At 43.3% G+C, this 17,628-nt stretch overlaps 1 protein-coding gene across 6 annotated transcripts in view; it reads right to left on the bottom strand.

Annotated features, from left to right (window-relative positions):
- The window catches only part of hectd1 (HECT domain containing 1), a 91,157-nt gene that overhangs the window by 12,248 nt on the left and 61,281 nt on the right, over positions 1 to 17,628 (bottom strand). For 5 of the 6 annotated variants that reach the window (XM_048537451.2, XM_048537448.2, XM_048537445.2 and 2 more), the window contains exons 24-28: positions 17,359 to 17,535; positions 6,400 to 7,242; positions 4,915 to 5,136; positions 497 to 630; positions 135 to 291 (exon numbers count right to left, since the gene is read on the bottom strand). In XM_048537451.2, the coding sequence (XP_048393408.1) occupies positions 135 to 291; positions 497 to 630; positions 4,915 to 5,136; positions 6,400 to 7,242; positions 17,359 to 17,535 (1,533 nt within the window). The remainder of the gene's footprint in view (positions 1 to 134; positions 292 to 496; positions 631 to 4,914; positions 5,137 to 6,399; positions 7,243 to 17,358; positions 17,536 to 17,628) is intronic. The other variant, XM_048537450.2, reaches the window with a different exon arrangement.

The following is a 17,628-nucleotide window of genomic DNA, read 5'->3' as shown; positions in this document are numbered from 1 at the left end:
GTTTACCAAAGGAATGACATAATCTTGTAAGGTAGAGCATAAAAAGAAACAGCCAGTTTGATTTATACAGTCGTGCCTCACAACAAAAAAGAAATGCAAAAGACCTTGAAAATTCTCTTTGATCAAGAAATTACCTGGTGGAGGGATTTCTAAATCAGTTGTTTGCTGCACATTTGTGCGACCAGGTCGAGGATCAAAAGCAGGTACTAAAGCAGAGAATTGCCGTTTTAGGACAAAATCATCATCCCATGTTCTACGACGTCCTCCTTTTGTTTCATATTCCTCTTCTTCCTGTGTTCCAAGGTTTAATCAAGGTGACATTATACATTTTCAAGTGTTATAAGTGTTACTACAAACTGAACAGAACATCAGACTTGCATAACTCAAATAAAACTTGCACAAATATCACAAGTTATACTGTTGTTTATTGAATTAAGTCATCTCAACAATACTTCTAAATAAAACACTCATATGGAACTGCATGAGAATAGCATACCATAACTTCTTCATACTCCTGATCTTCTTGATTGTCATCTTCATTTTCATCATCTTCCTCATCTGGTTCAGGCAAATCTTCATCATCTTCAAGTTCTGCCAATAAAGTACTAGCACGACAACTATCTAGAAAATCTACAGAATATAAAGTAAATATCATTTAATTGGAAAAACTTATTTCAGAGTCAATTCAAAATGATCTTTAATATTAAGGTAAATCATGTTTAGCTGCAAAGTAAAACCGTGTGTTTGTTATATATGGCACGATTACATACATCTGTCCTGAGTCTTTGCACTTTACCAAATACATTTAGTTCCAAGAGATGGTGGTGAAAGAGGCATATTAAAGATAGTGAACTTAGGAACTCTGCATCTACAGAGAAAAATAGTGGGATCAAGAAAATACACCATCAAAATGCCAACAGCAACAACAGCAGATGCACATCAATGTTTGCCTTCGTGTTTACGTGAATCCACTGGTTTGGGCATAAGATTTTTTTGTTGTATTTTTGGCATCATTGGCAAAACCAACATTTCATGCCCAACCCACATTGCCTTCAAAGGTGCTGACGAGACATTTTGTTAAATCATTACTGTCTGAAATAAAAGTATTCCCATATAGGGAGTTCCAAGATTTTGACCCAGTGAAACTTGAGGAACAGTGATATACATTGAAACCAGTATGGCATGAACCTTCAAAAAGGAAATCTGAAAGTGGTGGCTTTCCCATACACCTGGTACCTTTATAATTCTAGGTAAGAGAAATTGTGCTTCTGAAGCCACACTGACTTGTTAGGCTATAATTAGCTTTTTTAACTCCCTTACTCGTCAATATCTTTGAGGCTGTTCAACAAAAACTTGTGCACTTATCCGAACTGAAATATCAATGGGGTCAGCTGATCAATTAAGTAAACACGGCTGTATCAAGAGCAGACACTGGTGCAATCAAACCTATGAGTAATTGTACTTGGAAGATAGGTTACTGTGCGAACACACATGATGGATACATGCAATCTTGCCATTTAAGAAAATTAGTTGAAAGATATACACAACATATTTATGAAATAAAAACTCATTTAGAAATGAAAAATAGCTGACATTAGGCATTTTCAGGAAAAACTGTACGGATCAACTCCTTCTCTTGCACATCCTTAGAGGAGCAGATACCGTTAACACAAGCCACAGATATCAAAGACCAAATTAACAGAGAAATCCCAGTTGGATCCACTTCAGTTGAACCAGAGATTCCATTACCAGAGATTACACAAACATCCAAAGTGTAAGAAGTTCATTTGATAAAGAGGGAGAGCAAATTCTTTCAAAACAGATTAATACAACATTTCAACTGTGATGAAGTTAGTCAGAAAACTGGCCTCTGCCACATCCGCCACATGCAATACAACCTTACTACCAAGGACATTTTTCCCTCCCCACCCTTATCTGCTTTCCAGAGGGACCACTCTCTCATGACTCCTTTGTCCACTACACACTCCCCACTAGCCCCTCCACCACTGGCACTTTTCCCTGCAACCGCAGGAAGTGCCACACCTGCCCCTACACCTCTGTCCGAAGCCCCAAGGAAACCTTCTACATTAAACAGATGTTCACCTGCACATTCACTAGTGTGGTACATTGTAGCTGCTGTTCCCGATGTGGCCTCCTCTACATCAGGGAAACCAAGCGGAGGCTTGGAGACTGCTTTGTGGAGCACCTATGCTCGGTTCGTGACAAATGACGACACCTCCCAATCACGAGCCACTTCAACTCCCCCTCTCACTCCTTGCACGACATGTCCATCCTGGGCCTCCTCCAGTGCCACAACGATACCACCGGAAGGTTGCAGGAACAGCAACTCATTTTCCGCTTAGGAACCCTGCAGCCCAATGGTCTCAATGTGGACTTCACAAGCTTCAAAATCTCCCCACCCCCCGACTTCATCCCAAGACCAGCCTAGCTTGTCCACGCCTCCTTGACCAGTCTGTCTTCTCTCCCCACTGACCAACCAACATCCCAACTCCCTATCCACACTCACTTGTACTGGATTCATGCCCGCCCCATTGACCGGTCTGTCTTCTCGCCACGTATCTGCTCCTCTATCTACCTTCCATCATTGCCTCCCCGTCTCTATTTATTTCAGAACTCTCTTCCCCTCCCCCATTTCTCAACAAGGGCCCAGACTTTCCTACTCCTCTGATGCTGCCTGGCCTGCTGTGTTCATCCAGCTCCACACCTTGTTATGTCAGTTAACTGATTCCTGCTACATGTGCCCTGACAACGTTTCGACCAAAGTCCATGCCAACCAATCTGCACACTCTTCTCATGCAGCATAAGTTGTTGCTTCCTTTTGAAATCTGGTACTTTTGCTGATCTGTCATGATGACAGCTAGATGAGAAGATTTTAGTCATTTTTTTCAGGAATGTAATTAGTAATACTACATGGAAATAGTCACAGTTAACCTAATAAGACAAAGTATTATGGATTGCTCTTAAAAAAAATTGAGTTCCACTCAAAATAGAAGTACTCAAACCTCAAGGATACTTGATGCATAACAAATTAATAATCAGTTATTATTAATTTCTAGTTATTATGCAGCCAAGTGCAAAATAACGTAAAAACTTCATAGTTTCTTGAAAGTGGAGTTGCAGGTAGATAGGACAGTGAAGAAAGCATTTGGTGTGTTTGCCTTTATTGGTCAATGCATTGAGAATAGGAGTTGGGAGGTCATGTTGTGGTTGTACAGGACATTGGTTAGGCCAATTTTGGAATACTACTTGCAATTCTGGTCTCCCTTCTATAGGGAGGATGTTGTGAAACTATAAAGGGTGTAGAAAAGATTTACAAGGATGTTGCAGGGTTGGAGAGTCTGAGCTTAGAGGGAGAGGCTGAATAGGTTGGGGCTATTTTCCCTGGAGGGTCAGAGGCAGAGATGTGAACCTACAGAAGTTTATAAAATCATGAAGGGCATGGACAGGACAAACAGGCAAGATCTTTTACCCACTGTGGGGGCAGGAATAGAGAAGGGAGTCCAAAACCACAGGGCATAGATATAAGGTGACAGAAAGAACGATATAAATCCTCAGATTCCCTTTATTTCATGCAGAGTGTGGCGCGTATATGGAATGAGCTGCCGGAGAAACTGTCAGAGGCTGGTGCAGTTAACATTTAAAAGGCATCTGGTTGGGTATATGAAGATGGAGGATTTCGAGAACTAAGGGCCAAATAGTGGCAAATGGGACTAGACTTACTTAGGATATCTGGTCTGCATGGCCATGTTGGACCGAAGGGTCTGTTTCCATGCTGTGTGTCTCTATGACTCTAAGCCATGACTCATGATGTATGGGATTTACTTGGTCCCTTAAAAGGATCAGCAATTGAACTGATTCTATGCAGCAGTAGTATGAACCTATACCTTCATTTCCAATTATACACAAATCATTTTGAAATCATAAAGCCATATTGTCACTGTCCACTCACGTATATTTTGACAAAATCATCATCGTCTATAGAGCGCCGATCAGACAAATTGTCATTTTGCTCCTACTTCAGTCTGTCTCAAAAGGTGCTCCACAGTTTACCCAGTCTTCTGAGACCAGCTACATCAGAAACGTAAGAGCTCTGTCAGAATGTTGCAGATTGGTAGGGAAGAGACCAACCATGCTCAGCATTCACAGCACAAGCTGCCTTAAGCTAAATTTAAATGTCCAGCAAGAGCAATGGCAATGGCCTGTGAACCCTGGAGCATGGCTGAATGCTATGGATGGGTGAGAGAGAGGAGAATGAGTGAGTGATTTGGTAAAGGCAAGCCAGGTAAAACAGGGACTAGTTGCCTACTTACTTAGGAGTTCCAATTTTTGTCGCCCAATTTTTCTTAGATAATTGCATCTGAACTTCTAAGGTCTTCGGTTCTAACTCTGACAGATATTCATGTAGTAGGGAAACTGCCTGGCAAAAATTCAAAACATACCAGGCAATTCCCAGAGAAAGTCAGAAGTTGCACGATTCCAGGTTATGGTCTAATAGTTTATTTGAAATCATAAGCTTTCAGAGTGCTGCTGCTCTGTCAAATGCTCCTTCACTGACGACAGAGCAACAGTCTTGAAAGCTTGTGACTTTGTCCACCCCAGTTCAACACCAACACTTCCACAGCATGATTCCCAGAGAAGTCAGCGTGTTGGGATTTTTGTGGGCCACAACGTGAGAGATTTGGTCTCTGACAAACTGGAGATCGGAAGACACTTAAATTAGCGCTTATGGAACTTGATCACATCCAGTGAAACAAATTTACTCAAGAGACATTTTTTTAAATAAGTGCAGGCACTGCCTTGATGACTAAATAAAAAGAGACCTTCACACAAAATTCAATGCAGATAATATGAAAACATTTGTTCCCGTTGTCATAGCTCTTGGGAATAACCTACCATATAAAGAGAATTCTGCTTCTTGACCTGTGTCACTCTCACTGGAAGTAGATGTCAGACTTGTTGTCAGAGTATTACTGAGTGACTGACCGACTGACAAACCTGTGGTCGCTGTGGCTACATTGTTGCTGCTGGTGACGCTGGAAGTTGACATGGTGACAGTTGATGTAGTACCAGTTGTTGTGAGGTTTGGGAAACTCTGGGCACCCATGAGAGGAGAAGCTACGAGTTTCAGGAAACAGAAGTTAAATTACTGTCACTAAATTTAAAAAGAGCAAGTTTTTTTATTGTGAATTTCAGCATCTTCTCAAAATGAATGCTTTATTTTTCACCACAATAAGTTAACAACTGTTTCAGAACCTAATAAATTTACATTGTTTGAAACTCTAATTTTTAACAAAGTGGTCCAAACTAAAAGGCTTAAATTCTCTATTTTGTAGAAATTGAAGGCTGTGCCGATATATTTTGAGCAGGAGGAAAACCTTCTAAGAACTAAAAAAAACAAGAATCAGAACTTTCTGAATTAATATTTCCATTGACCAAATGAACCAAGTACTCTTAATACTGCTGTCACGTACTAAGTGGCAAACTCACAAAACCGCAGGAGTACGTAACCCCGAAGGAAGCATATGCTTTAATTGTTAGCCACCATATAATGTGCATGAAAATAAACTAATGACTTAAAAAAAAATTATGTTGACAGCAGGCTTCAGGGAGGAAATTGGTAAGAGAAACTCGTGAGGGAAATCAACAAAAATAGGAGGCCCAAACAGCGGTGTTCAAAGAAGGTTCAAGGTGATTGAGAGGCAATAAAAATTTGGATCGGTGAAAGATTTTGATAAAATACAAAATATTTCAATTGACAAAGTTTTTCATGGTAGAAAACATGGTACAACATTGGTTAAAAGTTTCTCAAGGAATTAGTTACAATCAAATATACTAGTTAGAAGCAAGAGGAAGCCACTTGGCCCCTCAAGCCTTAACTGCCATTCACTAAAATCAGTTTATTATAACCCTAATTCTGTTTTCTCACCTACACAAATAAACGTTCACCCTCTTCCCGAGAACCTGTATACTGCTGCCATTAAAATATTTCTTCCTCAAAAAGGCACTGAAAGCAGAGAGCTCAAAGACCTTGAACAGAAAGAATGCCTCATCTGTTTTAAATAGGCAACCCCTTATTTTTAAGCAGCAACTCCTAGTTCCAGATTCACATATACAAGGAAACATCTTCTCCGTGTTCACCCTGTCAAGAACTCTGTCAATTTATGATGTTTCAATCAAGTCATTTTTGAAGCTACCATGCTGCAGGGGATACAGGCCTGTGCTTTGCAGCCTTTCCTCCTAAGGCAATCCACCTAGTTATGGTAGTCATCTTGTCAACCTTCTCTAAAAATGTTTCCAAGCAAGTTCTAATAACTTACACCACAGGATCACTGACTTTCTACACCAATGCAAATATACAAAATAAAATGAATCACTTACTTGCAGTACTCATTACATTCCGTCCCAGAGTATTAGTGTTGTTATCGCTGCTACTGCGACTTAAATTCATGTTATTGGTGGCATTGGTGCGTGCTATATTAGCAACTCGACGCACAAATGATTCCATAAGACTGGATGCTTCCCTTGAAGATAGATTAGGTACACTAGCACTTGAGCTCATGGGTGCTCCAGCAGCCAACAGTGAACTTACTGAAAGTCTGTTACTTGCAGAAGAACTAAGTGGGCGTTGTGATGCTGCCTCTTTGTTTGATGATTCAGCTACTGAACTCACGTCAGGAGAGCTCACACTAACAATACCCATTGATATTGCACCAGATTCTCCAGAATTACGTATTGAGGCATCAGGACCAGACTTCCTATCCACATTTTCACTTGCTGTGTCTGCAGTCAAGGTGCTGGTACTAGCACTAGATGTTGATTCTGTTCCTCCCTGGGGCAAAATATCAGTGGCAGAAAGGACAACAATGGGTTCATGACTGTCTGTACCAGAAGCAGCCGTCTGTTCCAATGCACTTTCAGATCTGCGATCCACTTTAGATGAACTCAAGCTTATATCGCTGCTACTAGCCACACTACACACAGAACTGCTGCTTCCTTTTCGACTGGAGGAGCCCGGTCCGGTGGCCGCCATCTTGTCTGGGCAGTTGTTTTTCACCAAGCTGCTCCATGCCTGCGCTGTGCCTGAAACAGTGGATGAAACAGGTTTGGGTGATGGCGCTGAATCAGGGTCGTACCCTGGTGCAAGCTTGAGGTCAAATTTTCCTTCTGCGCCCATACGGTAAGAGTTAGAGCCACCAGCATCCCAGGTGACATCAATCCAGCCTGGAAAGGGACAGGAGTTTATCAGACCCAGCAGAAAGCAGACAGCAGATATATGGACAGCAGTTTCACCCAATGAGACCAGACTGTTCGTTTACTGCAAGCAGTCAATTAACAAAATAATCAGCACCATTAACAAGCAGAAAATAGTTGTATATTTAGCTAAGTATTCGTTGTCTGAAGACAATATATTAAGGAAGATAATCAGAATGCGGGAGCCACAATCAGCACAAAGGAATTCAAAATAGTTTGTGCACTCACTGCAAGTGTTACTAATGAATAGCTTAATAGATCTACTTTTGCTATTTAACATTCTTTTTGAGATTGATCATAAAAGTATAGTCTGGTCCCAGTGAAATACTGCAAGAAGGAAAAATTGAGTAACAGGGGAGATAAAGACTTGTATTGCAAATGCCAAGCTGAAAGTTACACAGAAAAGAGCAATACTTGGCAACATTATGAATATAGACCACCGATTGTACAGAACTACCTCTTAATTTCAGTTAGATAGATCGATAATATGCTGTATGAGACCAAAATAATGCAATGCATCACTGAACGAAAAAAACACCAATTGAAAAACTAGCACAGAATAGAGATTTGTAATTCTGAAACAGCCCATTAAAAATCTTTTCCCTCCTGATAGTGATATATGCACAAGCAGCAACCAGCACTCAGCCTGTTCCTATGTACTAACAGACTACAGCACAAAACTTTCCCTAGTTCAATAGCAATCTCATCAGAAAGGAAGACTGGCATGACAAATGCAAACAAGATTTTATAATGTATAAACTTCTTTCTAAAGTTAGGGCAGAACCATACTGTAGAAAGCTTTATTCTATATCACATTGTACTGCACCCGATGTGGGTGTGCTTGGTGCTGATACACTGACACCTTTCACCTTGACAAGCAGAAAATGTAAGCAGGGTGAAAAATGTTCATCCATTTAGTTACATTAAGTTTTCCCTACAGTACTACCTAAATACCAACCTTTTAATACCGTAGTCTTGATTTTCTAAGCAATTCCTTTTGAAAACATTATATTTTAAAAAAAAGACCTCAAGATGTGGGCATTGCAGTCAAGGCCAGTGTTTGTTACCAATCCTTACGTGCCTTGAAAAATGTGACAGACTACCACCTGTTCTCAAACACAGCAGTCTTTGCAATACAGATACACCTACAGTTCTGTCAGGAAGGGAGCTCCAGGATTCTGTTTCTTCACTGTTACACAGTGATATAGTTCTAAGTTAGGTTGAGTTGAACTTGTAGGGAACAGCATTCCCATATATCTGCTGCCATTCTCCTTCCAGGTGGTAGAAATCATAGGTTTATGAAGATGCTGCTGAAAACACCTCAGTAAGTTGCTGCAACGCAATCTGAAGATGGTCCACACTGCTGCAACTGTCTGCAATGATGAGGGGATGAATGCTTAAGGTGGTGGGTGGAGTGCTAAAAAAAGTGGACTGCTTTGTTCCAGATGATATTGACCTTCCTTTCATTTGCTGGAGCTACACTTACACAGGCATGTGGAGAGTACTCCAACACAATCTTGGCTCGTACACAGTAGACAGTGGCAAGGTTTTCTGAAGTTGGGTGATGAGTTATTGTTCTGAAAATGACCTGCTGTGTAGACACAGTCCAGTTCAGACTCAGGTCAATGGCAACCCCCAGGATGTCAACAGTGGTGCATTTAGCAATGGTAATGTAATTAAAACAATTAAGGGGAGACTGTTAGATTTCCTCCTGTGAAGACTGTCATTAGTGGCCCATCAGCCCAAACTTCTGTTGTTCCGTTCTTGCTACATGTGGACACTGACTGCTTCAGTATGAGGAGTTCTGACTGTTAATAAACATTGCATAATTATCAATTGATATGCCAGTTCTGATCTCAAGATGGAGGGAAGGTCAGTGATGTCAGAGTTGAACATGATCTGAGCCTAGATATTACCCCAAGGAACTCCTGCAAGAAATGTCCTGCGATAGAGGCTGACCTTTAAAAATCATACCGATCTTTCTTTGAGTGAGGTGTGGCTTCAACCAGTGGGACAGAACTCCCGTTTTAAGCCTACTGACTCCCACAGCTACCTAGAATATTCCTCCTCTCACCCAGTTTACTGTGAAAAGGCCATCCCCTATTCCCAATTCCTTTGCCTCTGCCGCATCAGCTCCCAAGATGAGGCATCCCACTCCCAAACATCCCAGATGTCCTCCTTTTTCAAAAACCGCAACTTCCCCTCCACAGTAATCGAAAATGCCCTCGACCGTGTCTTCCGCATTTCCCGCAACTCATCCCTCACATCCCCTATCTGCAATAATAACCAAAACAGAATCCCCCTTGTTCTGCCATGCCACCCCACCAACCTCCAAATCCAACATACTATCCTCCAACATTTCCACATCTGCAATCTGGCCCCACTACCAAAGACATTTTCCACTCCCAACCCTTATCTGCTTTCCAGAGGGACCACTCTCTCCGCGACTCCCTTGTCAGCTCCACACTCCCATCCAGCCCCACCACTTATCCCTGCAACCGAAGCAAGTGCTACACCTGCCTCTATATCTCTCCCCCTCACCCCCATCTCAGGCCCTAAGAAAACTTTTCACATCAAACAGACGTTCACCTGCATATATCTGTTAATGTGAATATACTGTATCTGCTGTGCCCGTTGTGGCCTCCTCTACATCAGGGGAACCAGAGGCTTGGGGACTGCTTTGCAGAACACCTACGCTCAGTTCACAACAAACAACTACATCTCCCAGTCACGAACCATTTCACCACTGCCCCCCACGCCTCGGACAACATACCCATCCTGGGCCTCCTGCATTGCCACAGTGATGTCACCCAAAAGATGCAGGAACAGCATCTCATATTTTGCTTCAGAACCCTGCAGCCCAAGGGTATCAATGTAGACTTCACAAGGTTCAAAATCTCCCTTCCCCCGACCACATGCTAAAACCAGCCCAGCTAGTTCCCGTCTACCTAACCATTCCTCCCACCCCCATCCCCTACCCACTAACCTCATCCCACTCCCCTGGACCAACCTATTCCCTCCCTACCTCCCCAGCTACATTCACCTTCACTGGCTTTAACCCCACCTCTTTGACCCGTCTGTCTCCTCCCACCCTATCTTCTCCTTTATCCAAGTTCTATCCGCCTCCCCCTGTCTCCCTACTGCCTGCTGTGTTCATCCAGCTTCATACCATGTTATCTTATCCCCTCCCAGTCCCTCCACTCCTTTCAGTTTTCATGAAGGCAGGAATTACATGGCCCTGGCTAAACCTAAACTGAACAGTGACCAGGTTATTGTAGATCAAATGTCACTTGATATTACTGTTAACAAGCTCTTATCATTTTTACAATAACAGATAGGAGACTGTAGGGGCAGTAGCGGGCTGGGATGAATTTATCCTGTATGCATGCAGAATACACCCAGGCAAAATGTCCAAACTGTCAATCAGGATTCCAGCACAGCTGCGACACTGTAAAGTTTGGTTTGGGGCAGAGTCAGTGTCATACAACACAAACAGACACTTCATTGTGACTCATCCATGCTGACCAAGGTTCCCAAACTCAACTAGTCCCATTTGCCCGATTTAACCAATATCCCTCTGAACCTCGCCTATTCGTGTACTATTCCGATGTCATCTCCGATGCTGTAACTGCACCTGCAGCAACCACTTCCTCTACCAGTTTATTCCAAATACAAACCGCCCTGTGAAAAAGTTGTCCCTCAAGTCTCTTTTAAATATTTCACCTGTCATCTTAAAAGTATGCCCTCCAATTCTGAACTCCCCTACCCTGGGGAAAGATCTTTGCTATTCACATTACCTATGCCCCTCAAGAGGGGGGCAATGGCCTCGTGGTATTATTGCTGGACAGTTAATCCAGAGACCCAGGTGCTGTTCAGGGAATCTGAGTTCGAATCTTGTCACAGCAGATGGTGGAATTTGAATTCAATAAATATCTAGAAATAAGAGTCTAACGATGACAGTGAATCCATTGTCGATTGTCGGAAGAACTCATCTAGCTCACTATTATCCCTGAGAGAAGGAAACTGCCATCCTTACCCGGTCTGGCCTACGTGTTACTCCAGACCCACAGCAATGTGGTTGACTCATAATGGCTTCTGGACAATTAGGGATGGGCAATAAATGCTGGCCTGGCTAGTGACGCACCGATCCATTCAATGAATAAAGAAAAAAAATCATAAACAAGTCTTTAACACAATTGCCAGAATACTATCAGGGATCATAGCCTTTGTAGTATTCAACACCTTAAGCTATTTCTTGCTCTGACTGGGAGCATACAGAATTAGTGGAGGTCTGATGTCTAGGATGCTTGGGGCCTCAGGAAGAAATACACAGATGGATCATCTTCGCTTTCCAGTAAACAGTTTAATTGTATAGCTGAACGCGGCAGCTCTGCTGAGCTTAGATCTGACTCTTTGGTTGCGAGATTGCTTCTGTCTATTTAATGTCCATTGTTTTCAACTTTCAGCATGCTTGTAGTGCTGTATTCACAAGTTTTACAACTCATTTTCAGGTATGTCTGTATGTCCTCCTGCACACTTAAATGATCCAGGTTTATCCAGAGAAATACAAAAAAAAAAATGGGAAAAAGGTGGAGGCCATTCAGTCCCTCAAGCCTGCTCCGCCATTCAACATGATCATGGCTGATCACACAACTCAGTACCCTACTCCTGCTTTTGCCCTTGCCCAATGCCATTTAATCCTTTTAGCCTTAAGAACTGTATCTATCTCTCTTGAAAGCAATGTTTTGGCCTCAACCACACTCTGTGACAGAGGTGCACCACTCTGAGTGAAGACATTTCTCTTCGTCTCAATCTAAATGGCCTACTCCCTACCCTTAGACTGTGACCTCTAGCTCTAGACACCCACCCCACCCCCCGCCCCCCCCCCCCCCCCCCCCCCAGTCATCAGCCACATCCTTCATACATTTACAAAGTTGAGTCCTGTTAGAATTTCATAGGTTTGAGAATCCTCACTCACTCTTCTAAACTTCAGTGAGTATATCCTAACCAATCTAGTCTCTTCAAACGTCATTCCCGCCATTCCAAGAAGCAATCTGGCAGAAAACTTTGTTGCACTCCATCCATAGCTAGAACATTCTTCCTCACAGAGGCCAATATGCCAAGGCACTGTGCAACTGCAGCAAGACATCTCTACGCTTGTACTCAAACCCCCACACTATGAAAGCCAACATACTATTTACATTCTTTATCACTTCCTGCACCATCATGCTTAGTTTCGGTGACTGGTGTACAAGGACACCCAAGTCTGAATGCACATTCCTTTTCCCAATTTACTATCATTGAGATAATCTACTTGCTTATTTTTGTTACCCAAGTGGATTACTTTTAACTTTATGCTTCATCTGCTACGCAGTAGCCCACTCAACACATCTAAATCACATGGAAGCATCTTTGCATCCTTGTCACAGTGCATCCTCCCACTTAGGTTTATATGGTCTGCAAACTTGGAGACATATCCCTCATCTAAATCATTACTATATATGCGAATAGCTGTGGTCCAGGCACTGAGGCCTGCATTACTCATTAGTCACTGTCTGCCACTTGGAAAGTGGCCTGTTTATTCATACTGTTTTCCTGTCTGCCAGCCAATTCTCCATCCGTGGCAGTACATAATCATTGACACAGGATCTCATAGAAAGCCTTCTAAAAGTCCAAGTAAATAGTGATATAGAGGGATATGGACTGCGTAGGGGCACGTGGTTTTTAGTTTAGAAAGGTGTCATGTGTGGGCACAGGGTTGATGACTTGGAGGACCTATACTATTCTTTGTTGACTGGCTCCCCCTAACCAATTCTACTAGATAGATATGCAAAAATTCCAGTGGATTTGTCAAGCACGATAAATCTTTCATTAATCCATGCTGACTGTTTGACCCCATCAATATTTTCATGTGCTCTGCAACCCAATCTTTAATAAGTGAATCTAGCATTTTTTTCATGACCGATGTCAACTGGGTCAATAATCTCCTTTATTAGTGGGGTGACGTAAGCTACCCTCCAATCCATAATGCTCAAGGACCACTTCCTTAAATTCTCTGGAATATAGGTTATCAGGCTCTGGGGATCTCTCTCATTAGCCTTTAATTTTAATCACTCAATCTCCCTAACAGCATTTTCCTACTAATGATTTCCTCCGAATCTTCCCTCTCACTAGAGAACCTACAATGCACAGCCAGTGTATGGTGGAAGAAAATTGAATCAAAGTCAGATAATTGTCTGACAGGGAGAAGGCTGGGGAAAGTAATTTCTCCTTTTGACAGCTTGCATAGCCATGAGGTATCGAACGGTTTCCTTCTGCACTTTGACATCAACCAACCACAACCTGCCTCAAAACTTCATCCTGATTAAGTGGTGTATTGGTGTGTTTAAAGCTATTAAAGAATTCATTTCATCCTGTAATATGAACTCCCATTGTCTACTACCTATAATTTTCCAACATAACCCTTTCTTGAATACAAGACTATTTACCACCACCTAATCCACCAACTTCAAAAGTTAGGATTACTGCTCTGACTGTTTAGAATTCTATGAAATGTTTTTGGAACTCCTTGCTTCTGAATATTTCTCTCCAGTTGTGATTCATCCAGATACTGCTTGGGTATGCCTACAATCTTGTCACCTTGGTGAAAACTGAGGCAATTAATTACTTTCACATTTACTCACTCTCCAGCACAGATTTCACAATCTCAAAGTCAAAGCAATACTTTCTTCTCTAACGAAGTTGGACAAAAGAACAGCAATGTTGGTCCTGATAATTTAGTTACCAAGCTGAATATTTTAATATAACAAAGTGTGAAGCTGGATGAACACAGCAGGCCAAGAAGCATCTCAGGAGCACAAAAGCTGACGTTTCGGGCCTAGACACTTCATCAGAGAGGGGGATGGAGAGAGAATTCTGAAATAAATAGGGAGAGAGGGAGGCAGACCGAAGATGGATAGAGGAGAAGACAGGTGGAGAGGAGAGTATAGGTGGGGAGGTGGGAATAGGTCAGTCCAGGAAGGACGGGCAGGTCAAGGAGGCGGGATGAGGTTGGTAGGTGGGAAATGGAGGTGTGGCCTGAGGTGGGAGGAGGGGATAGGTGAGAGGAAGAACAGAGTAGGGAGGCAGGGACCAGCTGGGCTGGTTGTGTGATGCAGTGCGGGGGGGGGGGGGGTGAAGCTGGGCTGGTTTTCGGATGCAGTGGGGGAGGGGGAGATTTTGAAGCTTGTGAAGTCCACATTGACACCATTGGGCTTCAGGGTTCCCAAGCGGAATATGATTTGCTGTTCCTGCAACCTTCGGGTGGAATCATTGTGGCACTGCAGGAGGCCCAGGATGGACATGTTGTCTGAGGAATGGGAGGGGGGAGTTAAAATGGTTCAGGATGGGAGGTGCAATTGTTTATTGCGAACCGAGCGGAGGTGTTCTGCAAAGCGGTCCCCAAGCCTCTGCTTGGTTTCCCCAATGTAGAGGTAGCTACACCAGGTACAGTGGATACACTACATTGGCAGATGTGCAGGTGAACATCTGCTTAATATGGAAAGTCATCTTGGGGCCTGGGATGGGGGTGAGGGAGGTGGTATGGGGGCAAGTGTAGCACTTCCTGCGGTTGCAGGGGAACGTGCCAGGTGTGGTGGGGTTGGAAGGGAGTGTGGAGCAGGCAAGGGAGTCACAGAGAGAGTGGTCTCTCCAGAAGGTCGACAAGGGTAGGGATGGAAAAATGTCTTGGGTGGTGGGGTCGGATTGTAGACAGTGGAAATGTCAGAAGATGATGCGTTGTATCCGGAGGTTGGTGGGGTGGTATGTGAGGATGAGGGGCATTCTCTTAGGGTGCTTATTGCGGGGGCGGGGTGTGAGGGATGTGTTGCGGGAAATGCAGGAGAGACAGTCAAGGTTGTGCTCGACCACTGCAGGGGGGAATTTGCGGTCCTTGAAGAATGCGGACATCTGGGATGTGCGGGAGTGGAATGCCTCATCCTGGGAGCAGATGCGGCGGAGGCGAAGGAATTGGGAATGGGCATGGAATTTTTACAGGGGAGTGGGTGGGAGGATGTGTATTCTAGGTAGCTGTGGGAGTCGGGAGTCGGTGGGATTGAAATGGACATCAGTTACAAGCTGGTTGCCTGAGATGGAGACAGAGAGGTCCAGGAAGGTGAGGGATGTGTTGGAGATGGCCCAGGTGAACTTGAGGTTGGGATGGAAGATGTTGGTAAAATGGATGAACTGTTCGAACTCCTCTTGGGAGCAAGAGGCGGCACAGATACAGTCATCAATCTAACGGAGGAAGAGGTGGGGTTTGGGGTCAGTGTAGGTGCGGAAGAGGCATGCATAGCTTGGGCCCATGCGGATACCCATAACCACCCCCTTTGTCTAATCTCCCCCTACCCCACTGCATTCCAAAACCAGCCCAGCTCATCCCCTCCCCCCACTGCATCACAAAACCAGCCCAGCTCGTCCCCACCTCCCTAACCTGTTCTTCCTCTCACCTATCCCCTCCTCTCACCTCAAGCCGCACCTCCATTTCCCACCTACCAACCTCATCCCGCCTCCTTGAACTGCCCGTCCTCCCCGGACTGACCTATCCCCTCCTCTCCACCTATCTTCTTTTGTCTCCATCTTCGGTCCGCCTCCCCCTCTCTCCCTATTTATTTCAGAACCCCCTCCCCATCCCCCTCTCTGAAGAAGGGTCTAGGCCCGAAACGTCAGCTTTTGTGCTCCTGAGATGCTGCTTAGCCTGCTGTGTTCATCCAGCTTCACACTTTGTTATCTTGGATTCTCCAGCATCTGCAGTTCCCACTGTCTCTGAATATGTTAATAACTGCTTTTAGTTATTAACTTGTTTTTAACGACTCAAGAAGGTGAACATGAAGATGAATGATATAAAGAAAAGCATCTTTATACGAGTGATTCTCTCAGCTCCTATCCTCACGTGTTTTCAGCTAGCTTGCACGGTGATGTTTTTTCTTAATTTATTCACAAGAATGAATAGAATGAATGACAGAATACTGAATGGCCTCGACAGAGTGGATGTTGTGAGGATGCTTCCATTGATAGGACAGACTAGGAGCTGAGGGCACAGCATCAGTGTAAAGCGAAGACCTTTTGGAACAGAGATAAGGAGAAACTTTTTTAGCCAGACAACGGTGAATCTGTGGGATTCCCTGCCACAGAAGGCTGTGGACGCCAGGTCATTGAGTACATTTAAGACTGAGATACATAGGTTCTTGATTGTTAAGGGGATCAAAGGTTATGGGGAGAATGCAGTCGAGAAACTTATCAGCCACGAATGAATGGCGGAGCAGACTCGATGGGCTGAACGGCCTGATTTCTGCTCTGATGTTTTATGGTCTTATAATGTGGGCATCAATGGCTAGGCTAGCATTTAATACCCATTGGGCAGTTAAAATCAAGTACAGGAGTCACATGTAGACCACACCAAGTAAGGATAACAGATTTCCTTCCCTAAAAGAACATTTGTGAACTAGATGGGATTTTGCTGAAAAATCAGTAATGGCTCTACAGTGATTAACTCTTTTTCCTGATTATTACTTAATTCAAATTCTACCATGTGCCATGGTGGGATGTGAACCCAGGTCCCCAGGACGTTACCTGGGTTAACGGATTAATACCACTACGACATTGCCTACTTCTAAATTCCAAGTAAATTCAACCAAGTTGCATCCGAAATTAAGTTTGTTCTTCAGCAAAAGCAAATGGTCAGTCAAAAACGCTGATGTATTTCATGTTGCTTTTGGTTACAATTTATTTCATTTTACAGTATTATGCATTCTACTATTGGGTGTTAATTCAAGCTAGAATGAAAGTTATTGTCATGAAATGCATGCGAAATAGGAAGGACTACAAAAGTGTAACTCATTGGCAACACCACAAGAAGCATTACAAGTGTAGATGTATTTCACAATTACGTACCTGAACTTATATTTCACAAAAACCTGGACTCGTTTTAACCATGACTGAATTTGAAAACAAACACCCCAGGTTTTCTCTGCAAGGCTGCTGCATACCAGTATCACATGTAATCTTTACAACACTAAATGCAGTAAAAACAAAATCTTACTGGTTTACCATTATGCAGTTCTCCTGTGATGGTGCCTTCACCTGGTGGATTGCCATCTTGATCTCTCCATTTCCAATCGATGCCCCTAACTACACGTGCACCTGGCACCATGTACTTCAAAACCTGAGAACGCACAAGGCGTCTTTGTCTCCTTAAGTTGGCTTCTGCTTCCTTAGCTGCTTTGCCTATTAAGGAACATTAAAAAGAGATCATGATACCTCCTCTGATAGAAAAGGAACGGAGGATGCTTCAACTAACGGTATAGATTATGATTGAAA

Source organism: Stegostoma tigrinum, chromosome 10 (assembly GCF_030684315.1).
Source record: "Stegostoma tigrinum isolate sSteTig4 chromosome 10, sSteTig4.hap1, whole genome shotgun sequence".
NCBI lineage: Eukaryota > Metazoa > Chordata > Chondrichthyes > Orectolobiformes > Stegostomatidae > Stegostoma > Stegostoma tigrinum.
This window is presented reverse-complemented; position numbering and strand designations above follow the sequence as displayed.